At 37.1% G+C, this 9,938-nt stretch overlaps 1 protein-coding gene across 3 annotated transcripts; it reads right to left on the reverse strand.

Moving 5' to 3' along the window:
- Window positions 1-414: 414 nt before the first annotated feature.
- On the reverse strand, window positions 415-9,702 carry LOC135689059 (ficolin-3). Of its 3 annotated transcripts, none has more exons than XM_065206164.2 (4): window positions 9,251-9,702; window positions 3,193-3,350; window positions 1,453-1,742; window positions 415-958 (listed from the first exon to the last, which is right to left on the reverse strand). In XM_065206164.2, the coding sequence occupies exons 1-4, from the start codon at window positions 9,256-9,258 to the stop codon at window positions 635-637; spliced, it is 780 nt and encodes a 259-aa protein (XP_065062236.2). In that variant the 5' UTR covers window positions 9,259-9,702; the 3' UTR covers window positions 415-634. The 3 variants fall into 3 exon arrangements, with proteins under 3 accessions (XP_065062236.2, XP_088966227.1, XP_065062233.2); XM_089110101.1 differs by having other exon boundaries at window positions 3,193-3,378; window positions 9,251-9,700; XM_065206161.2 differs by lacking the exon at window positions 9,251-9,702 and having other exon boundaries at window positions 3,193-3,583.
- Between the last annotated feature and the right edge of the window lie 236 nt (window positions 9,703-9,938).

A 9,938-nucleotide genomic window follows, 5' to 3' on the forward strand; every position in this document is an offset into this window, starting at 1 on the left:
ACTTTGATAGAATGCACATCCCTTCCAAATGATATTTGTTGTAATCAAACTAGAAACTTTTAAGTCATGCTTACTTCTACCCAAGTCTAGATATTTCCTTCTCTATTACATCATCATTATATCATCCTAACTCATCCTTATTCAGCAATTTAATTTCTGTATGAAAGTATGTTAATTTGTATGTAAGTTCAGTTCAGTTCAGTTCAGACAAGAGTTATACAGGCAACACACTGTCTCTCTCACTGGCTCCGTGTTCTCTGCACGTTAAATAAGATTCGAAGTAGCATCAGCGATGGAAAGTCAAAGAAAACAGGATGGGAGCCACGACAATACTTGCTACTTGATATCGTTACTATAACTCTTTGCCATTGAAGATATATATATGTTCCTGAAGAAATATACATGCACTAGGTCTCTATTTCAAAAGCTTTATGATGAGCAATGTATTCTACAATTTTATATTAAGGTAAGTTTAAAACAAAGTTTTGAAAACGATGAACAAAAAAAAGTCTTATTAACACAGCACTGAATTCCTCAGTTCTCCTTCTCTAAAAGATATCTTAATATACAATAAAATTCTTAAGCTTTAAGTAGCCAGCTTTTTTAAATGCCCGCCATAGTCCCGTTTTCTTCCCTATCCAACCAGGATTCTTATCAAAACTACTTTCGACTTGAGTCCAATCCACTTTGGCTCATTGTCAGTATTGAAAGAACAGTAAGTGCAATATGCTTCGCCACCCTTGTACCACCAGCCTCCTTTGTATGTTTCAGCGCAATTCGAATCGTCATTGTCATTATCTCGATCAAACGTCGTAAACGGCGCACCATTGCAAGAAGTGAAACTGTCGTAAGCTGTCGATATCTCTTCGACAAACCGACCAGTTTTTAAAAGAAAATTTTGACTCTCGTCACCGATTGACATTCCATTGTAGATTGCAATAAAACTGTTACCATTGATCTTTTAAAAGAAAAACAAAGTATGTTAGATAGGCCCTTTCCACACTTAAATAGACAATTTGAATCTGTGCATTTTCACTTGTGGAAAGACTTTCTGTTCACATGTATTCAATGAATTTAAATTCACTTATCTGAGTGGAAATTTTCGAATGCTAAAAATTTGATAACTCATGTAACGACCGAATTCGATATGAATACGTGCGGTTGAAAAATTATATGCTAATTAAATATTCCCACAATATTGCCAGCAATATTTAAGTGATACTTTCAATACTACCTTTAGTATCGAAACGTAGCTTATCATAATGTTACTGGTATTTTGTGTATTATGAATATTTAACTGGAGTCTTGCAGTATTATCACGAATATTTTAGGGTGATCTCATACCTTCTTACGGTAAAGCATTACACAAGTGGGTCAAGTTCTTTTATAAAAATGGAAGCAAATTTCACATTCTCAACATCTAAAGCAAATATTGTATAAGAAATACTGAACCATATTTCCTTCAAACAGTATTTTCCGGGGCTTTGTTCGTGTAAAAAGATGCAGGTTGGTGAGGCCAATCCAAAAATTGGTTTTGAAATCACCGAAGCCGGCCTTATATTCATCCCAGCTCCTTGAAAAGCTAGTATCGTTGTCCGTTTTCTGTTGCATGAGTATCCATCCTTGGTCAGCTGTCACCATATCACAGTACACCCTCAACATTTCTCCGTTTGGCAAGGTTAAATCGTAAATATCACTTTTTCTCCAGCCAGCTTCGCGTATTTCATTGCATGTACTGTAAGCTGATTAACAAAGAGAAAAGAAAACAAGTGAAAATGTGTCGAGATTTCACAGAAATGCCGGTGACAATTCAATGATATTCTGCAGGATAAGCAATAACATTGTAGTGATATTCTGGAATCTAAACATATGTATTTTTACATATTGATTCAGAATCGGACGTACTAGATCCTCGAAATATTACGTAATTACTAACATTATGGCTGATAGATCTCGTCCTATTTTCCAGGCCTATCAAAATATGCCTGGTAAAATTATAAGGACATTTGAAAAATTAAAATTGACGTTAATATTGTGCTGAAATTTGATAGAATTGTAGGTGTTATTTAATTGATGACCTCAATGGACTACCATTGATATCGTAGAGAATTTTCGTAGAGGACTACCAGTGATATTTTAGTAGAATTCTGTAGAACTGAAGGAAGGTTCTGGTGATATTCCAAGGTCTGCCACAGATGTTGTAATAATTGTTGGCAAGCAAAGGACTGCTACTGGTATCGCAGTAAAATTCTGCAGAGTAGTGTCCAAGTGACGTCATCAAAAAGTCTTTTTGCATAAATTTACAATTTTACACCTATAACTTGCAAAGGTGAAATCTGTTTAAAACTCGGCAAGGTATGACAGGCAAAAGACATTGGTTTTGCTAATCGATTACTGTTTGTATGGCCTGGTCCATTGTTTTAGAGCAAAAGCAATTTGCAGTGATTTGGTAGGGAATATAGCCGATTTACATTTGGCAACAAATTCAATTGATATTGCAAATTTAGATTAATTTTGTAATGTCTCTTCAGGCAATGGGGTGAGAATTTTAAAATTCTAAAAATTCCGTTGTCGCCAGAAACATTGCAGTGAAATTTAATACAATTTGAGGGATTTTCCTAGCAATGCCATTGCCACTGACATTGTAGTGAAATTTTGTACAATTTTAGAAATATCTTATCGATATTTCAAGAGAACCACTAACATTGTAGTGAGGTCTCGAAACATTGCAAACATGTTTAGAACACATTCCTAGGACTACCGTTCATATTGAAATAAAATTCTGTACAACTTGCAGGTTTGATTCAGTGATTTTTTTAGAATTACTGCTAATTTGATGTAGCAAAATATTTTTATAACCTCGCAGGTGAATTTTAGCACAATTTCGGAGATTTGATATAACTATTTCAACGACATTTTACATTATAGCGAGTAAAAATATAGTTTTGTTTTCCTTAGCCCCAAAATTATTCAGCAAATTTTCTTGTTGAATAGAAGAATCCTACTGCCTAATTAGAATTAAGCATATTGTAACATAATAAGTTAATAACACAGGTCTCTACGCCTTTAATAAGTCTCACCTTTTAACACTGTCCTAACAACTAGGCATTCGTTGCCTTAAAAATGCCCCGCTCAAGCCCAAAATGGGGTAAGAAAACACTAGTGAATGCAGTAGGGTGGTATGATACATACTTTGCTGGACTTTTTTGTAGACTAGAGCAGACTCGTTTCCCTCTTTATTTACCACAGTGACTACGTCACAATCATCATCCATGCTACAGCCGTGGAATTTGGTAAGGTCCAGTGCTGCATCGTCGGTAGTATTACCAACTTGTTTGTAGAAAGCGGATCTATATTTCGATGATACGATGTTAAGCACTGCAAGCAACAGCAAAAATTTTAGAAACTTTAAAGCACTTATGGAGGCCATCTTCCATCTGCTTACACACAGAAGTAAATCTTTGACATTTTTACCTGACTTAAATACTTTTCTCGTGTCACAGCTGAAAAAAACCTTTTTTAGCCCTTAAATAATACCTAGTCATAAAGCAAGTTTTATCCAAAGCTCTTAATGGGTTCTTTTCCATAATTCACACTGTTCCCTAAAAATAACTATGTTCGGCTTCAATTAAACTAGACTTTTGCTGTGTCTAACCAAAGATAGAGAACAAAACTGGTAACTAAAGGGAAAAGCTTGGACTGTGATGGTTGATTGGCATGATAAGTGGTGGATAGGAGAACAATAATTATGACGGTCAACTTGACATTCTATTTAAAGACATACGCAGATATTACCCTCGTTTAGTTTTGTGATTCAAATTCACTTAGTGACCGATTGGAAAGGATTCGCAGCTTCCCTCCAGCTTATTCAAATTTCTTGCTCTGAAATCTGTAGGATTTTTCGGAATTTATGGAATTTTATTTTAGACGTTTCGATTGTAAGTAGGGAAATCTGATTATTTTGCCCAGTTTAAAATTGGGCTCATGAAAATAGGAAGGGGCCAGAATAACAAATCACATGAAAATATATTTTCCTTTCAAATTTCACAGAAAATTAATTTTTTTTTCATTTTAAGAAATGAAATAATTGTTGTCTGGAGAAATATTTCACAATAAAATCTTGAATCAAAGTATACCACGTTTAACAATATACCGTTTGCCACTTTCAAGAATTTGATTAACAAGACGCCTCTGCAATGTGCAAATGCTGTTTAGTGAAACGAACAAAGGGTGCCCAAACATGTCCAAAACTATTCCCCAACTGTATCACACATAATCAAAATAAATGATCAGTTATCACGTCACTTAGGGGTGAAAAATGTGTCACTGTGATGTCCGGTCGTCATTGCTATACACCGACGGTATCTACAGTTCAGCATCGTAGCAAAAATTCCACTACCATTTCTAGAAATAATTGCCATGAACAAAGTCATGCCGGAGCCGGTGGCTGGAGGGCAATAGCCCCTACACTTTGTGCTGAACTATTATATTCAGTCAGGTAGTGGGATCAAAGATGATGGACGAAAAACTACCAGGAAACTTTGCCAATTTTTCTAGAGATACCTAGAGAATATCTTGTTTTCTAGAGATACCTAGAGATATCTAGAGAATTATTTGTAATAAATCGCAATCTAAACTAAGCCGTTCTGTTATCTATCGAAACTGGGCCAGTTGGTAGCCATTTGGTAAGACCTCTAACCGACTGGAACCTCTTGTCAGGCTGAAGGAAATCGATTTGGTCATGTGGTTGATGACATGCAATTCAACTGATCGAAGTAAAAGACAGACAAGTAGAGACACGACTCGCAGGATGAACGCTACCGCTAGAAATAATCTCACTCATGGAATATGTTGTTTTAATGTAAAGTTCGCAGTATCAAGGAGGCTTTTCATATGTAAATAAATAGAAAATTCGCAGTGCTTTTTAGCTTTTGTCTTTTCATATATTTTTTAACAAGGAACCGGGAACCTTTCTGGAGTTTCGTTTCTATTAGAGGGACGAGGCGTTTGTACAGCGCAGGGTCATTCACTTGATCCTCCACACAGGCTTAGATGGGAATATCCCCCCCCCCCCAAGGCTAATACCTAGTAGCCCTGAAAGAGGATGGTTGAGAGCAGTTCGAAACTTTATTTTTTACTAATTTAATTCTTTATTGTCTATGTCATTTTTTTTATTTTGTCGAAGTAAGCAGCCAAATGATTATTTTCAGATATCACGTGATAAATCGATTGCTTATACCTTTATTAATGATGTTATTTGGAAATTAAAGTTAGTTGAAGATCAGAGGCAAATAGACAAGACGTCATCTTCGGACACCGAACACGCCACACGTTGGGCATGTGGAATGAATGTGGTGCTCAAATCAAGCAAGTAGGATTTTTATAGCAAAACTGCTGAAGTTGATATAGTGAGCTACTTTCCAGCAGTGATAAAAAGCCCTAAGAACATATAAACCTGGTCTTGGGCAAATCGAGGAGGCTTTCGTTATCAAAGAAAATATTTTATGTTATGATTCGTTTTTCTTCTGACTGATACCAGACTGGAAACTTTGCTTCTTGCGCGGGCAAGTTTATTTTGAAAATTTGAGACTGCGCGCCTGAAATCATGCACTCTTAGTTATTTTTATTGTTAATAATGTTAAATGCTATTGTCTAGGGATCTAGGGGATTTTGCGCGGCCAATATGCAAAAGCGGGCAGATGTGTGCGCGGGCAATATATTGCGGGCGCGCAACAAAGTTTCCAGTCTGGGACTGATACACGCCTGAGAAAAGCATACCACTGGAATTTGGAATATGTGAATCGACCGTTTTATTTTCTGTAAGGAAATCTGGTAGGCTGGAGTGAATTATTAGTTAAATTTTCCATTATTTTTAGATTTTTTCATAGTTATATAGTAATTTTATGCTTAAACCGAGTTCCAACAAAGGCATAAAACAAAGTGAATCGATTATAGCTGGATGAATGTAATGAAACAGAATTAGCCAACCAACAGGCTGGAAGACACGGCATTAGCAATGCAAACAAATGCCCCAGAAATCTATCAGGTATATTAGAACCGATGTTCCGAAATACGGAAGCTTGTGTGGTGATGTAAAGTTAGAGAACTAGTGAAAGAAAGGGTTACGGATTTAGAGACTCTTTGATGAAGCAAAAGTAAAAAGCTTATCTAGGGCTGCAGAAACATATACTGCATTAGGTGCTAATTAAACGGTTAAGGTGCAAGTGACTGGAAATCTCTGATTAACAAGCTCATTGACTTTAATGAAGGTGGGTGGAGGTGACCCAGCAATTCGCAATTGCATGCTTGTTTCTGATTGATGAATTTCCATTGAGACTCCCTGCCAATTTGTAGCTCAAAAAATGTGAGTTTTGAATGCTATTTTTCTCTATTTTACAACGACCTCGACGTCGACAATATTTTCATTCATGGGGAAAAATTGCTGTTGCGCGGCTTTTCTTCATTCTACCAAGATTAGATTTTATCTTAATCTTATTTTATCCATACATATGAAATTTATTATATCTTATGTCTCTAAATTTTCGTTAGTCTATGACTAAGTCATATGCATTTTAATCCTACAAACAATTATATGGTAGCGCAAGATTCAAAATGGCTTTGAAAAAGGTAATATCCTAATATTTTTATCTGACAGTCTTAAGAAGTATATTTCTCAGAATAATGATTAAGAATGTTGAGATAAAAAATGTAAGAACCTCACCGCGGATTGCTAAAAGTGGATAAACCATTTTGAAATTCTGACAAATTTACTTTATGCTCTTTCCAGAGACCCGGGGTGCATCGATAAACTGCCCGTTAATATGAAGGATCACTCACCAAAGATCCTTTGAAATAACAAAATTTTTAAATGTACACCAACAATAGATATCTATAAGCGACATAAGAGAAGAGAATAGGCAACTGCCTCTAGTCCCCCCCCCCCCCCCCCTTAAATCTGCCACTGCCTTGGAGAACAGAAACCTGGTGGAGTAAATTTAGAAATAAAACGAAAGCGAAGCGAATTTTGCACCTTTTGTTGTCACGGTAATAGGGGCCTTCGACTCGAGTGTTTGAGCTTTCTTTCACAAACGATCTTGAGTTCAGGTCTCGTGTGAACAGAAAGCGTGAGTGAACTTTTTTGGAGACGGTCTCGTGTGAACAGGAGAAAGTGAACTCAAATTGATACGGATCTTTTTGGAACCGGTCTTGTGTAACCTTTATGATTTTATCGAAGTAAGCAGCCATATGATTATTTTCAGATAACACGTGATCAATCGAATTTTTGTTGGTGACCATCGGACCGTAGAAAACTAGGTTACAGAAAATTCACCGTATTAGCTTCTCTTGCTTGTTTCTCGCAACATGTATGTGATACAAAGAATGTAAAACCATTGTTCAGTAGCACTTTTGCCCTTACTTCATATGACCAAAATCTTTTTGCAATTTTCAGGGGTCGAAAGTTTGTGTTGGTGCCTCTTTAAGCTCGCGTTGCATCCTCGTTATAATTTTTGCTCCACTAGCGACCTCATCTTCGTTTTCTTGCTATAGTTTTTGTGCCAATTTTAGCACGTTTGTTGTGGTGTCCTCGTTACTAGATCATAATCGGCTAACGAACATGACCTCAAGATCTTTGAAACCGAGGACTAACGCCTTGTTTTCAGTATACAATGGAACCTAGGTTGAATTAAAGAATATTTATCTATTCTGTGGCTGAATCTGGGTAGAGTGATCACAATTAAGACTCTTTGTAGTGTAAGCGCAAAACTGCATGTAACCCAGATACGGAGGTGGATTAAACCAAGGTTGGTGCAGCCAGGGGAGGGGGAGGGAGGAGGTGGTTCAATTCAGGCTTGCTCAACCCGAGCTGGCTCAACCCAGACTAGCTCAACCCGGGCTGGCTCAACCCGGACTGGCTCAACCCAGCCTGGCTCAACCCAGACTGGCTCAAACCGGGTTGCCTCAAGGGGTAGACACAGAATGTCGCACAAGTCGCACGGAAGACCGTCAGATTTTCAGAACTGAGTTTCGTATTTACTCACTAATATTAGGCAATCATTGCGGAGTAGTTTTATGGTGCGACCGTTATCTTTCATTACGTATACTTTTATTGTTTATTGGTGGCGTTAACGCTTAGTAACAACAATTCTTGCAACCTAAGCGAAAAATGAATTCAAGTTGTAGCATTTCTTATGGAATTTAGGTTTGAAAAATCAATTTAGGTTTGTTTTGTCGGCAATAATTGTCTGTTCTTTGCTATTCATTCGTTACCTTGGTGCAGACAGATAGAGTCGTAAGCAATTTTCCGTCTTCTGCTAATTTTTATCAGGGGGTGGGGATCAATCAATTATGGTACTAGTTTTAGATTTAATTAGGTAAAAGGCGACTTTAGCTCGTTATCGAGAAAGGAGGCAGAGTTCTTTTCCAAGCAAGGTATTTCAATGTTCAGATGCTTTTTAAAAGGTTTCTGAATTAGGCCAATATGCAAAACCCTTATAGTTTAGTTGTTTCTAAGGAATCAATATCTTGCTTCCCATTTACTAGAGTGTTGTAAGGTTTCTTGTTTTCAGTTGGGTACATTAGCTCGGAGATTTGTTTCTTCATCATCTTTATGAGAAAAATTATCCAATTACTCGTGCTTCAGCCTAAAGGTTACCATTGTGCTATAATGTTCTTATTTGTAAAAAAAAACAAATTTAAAGAAATGCCCAAATCTAATATTTGCAAGATGTTGATGTTGTCATGAGATCTGCATGGTGTTTTTGTTCATTGCTTGCCCCAATCTTAGTATTCATCGTCATCAAGATTTCCTTTGCATCGATAAAACTTATCATTATTCATCTTGAAAAGGCTGATTGTTTCCTTTATTCAAAGCTGTTGTTTTTAAGATATTGCTTATACGATTAACATATTAAGATATTAACAAGATGTCATCTTTGGACACCGAACACGTCACACGTTGGAGTGAGGAAGCTTTTGTTATCGAAGTAAAATGTTATGTTATGATTCATTTTTCTTCTGACTGTTACACGCCTGAGAAAAGCACACCACGCCCTTCAATTTATCAAGTTTCTTTAGGTGTTTTTCCAGTGGCGCTCGCAAAGTTAATAGGCTTTTAAAAAAATTGTGAGTCTTTCAAGTTTGAACGTTTCTTGCTTTAGTGTTAACAAAAAGTCTCACTATAAAAGTTTTTTTTGAACTCTACTTTTTATCTTGATCAACTCTGTTAAAGTCATTTGACATGCATACGTACATTATCATCAGGACCGTAGCCAGTTAGGCCATTGGTGCACCCAATTCTTAACACTCGCACGCCATTTGTTTCTGTCCAGTGCCAGATGGTAACATTCCGCACCTTTGAGGTTGCTCCAATCCTTGATATCATTCTGTCATATCCACTCCGGCCTTCCCCGATTCCTGCTAACCTCACAATTTCCTTGCATTAAAGCCTTCGTCCATGCATCACGTCTGACTTGATGGCGAAAGAAAGTATGCTTCCTTCTTTGACCTAGTGGCGAAGCCAAAGGTCTTGCTTATCCTGCCGGGCAGGACCACAAATTTCAAAAGATAACAATTTTAAAAATATATTCACTTTATTAAATCATTATATGCCTGATTCAAAGGCATTTCTTGTCTTTTTCTACACTTATACTTCGTGGCTGTGCCTTTTTTCAATTTTGAGACACGGTGACTGGAATGAAATTTCGAGTATCCCGTTCGTAAGTTGATATCGTCAAAAATTTAGCCCTGTGGTCAGTCCTGCCCAATACTCGTAAGCAGGACTAAACCCTAAGTTTGGTCCTGTCCAACAATGGGCAAACGCCTCGTAGCCCTGTTTTTGATCTTGCCTCACTATAGAAGAAAACAATGGCATTCCTGCCCTTCAGAAATGCCAGGACCTCAGGCAGGCATACTATACATGCCTCAGGTCCTGCTCATTC

This window comes from Rhopilema esculentum, chromosome 9, assembly GCF_057945365.1.
Source record: "Rhopilema esculentum isolate cy_ngs chromosome 9, ASM5794536v1, whole genome shotgun sequence".
Taxonomy (NCBI): domain Eukaryota; kingdom Metazoa; phylum Cnidaria; class Scyphozoa; order Rhizostomeae; family Rhizostomatidae; genus Rhopilema; species Rhopilema esculentum.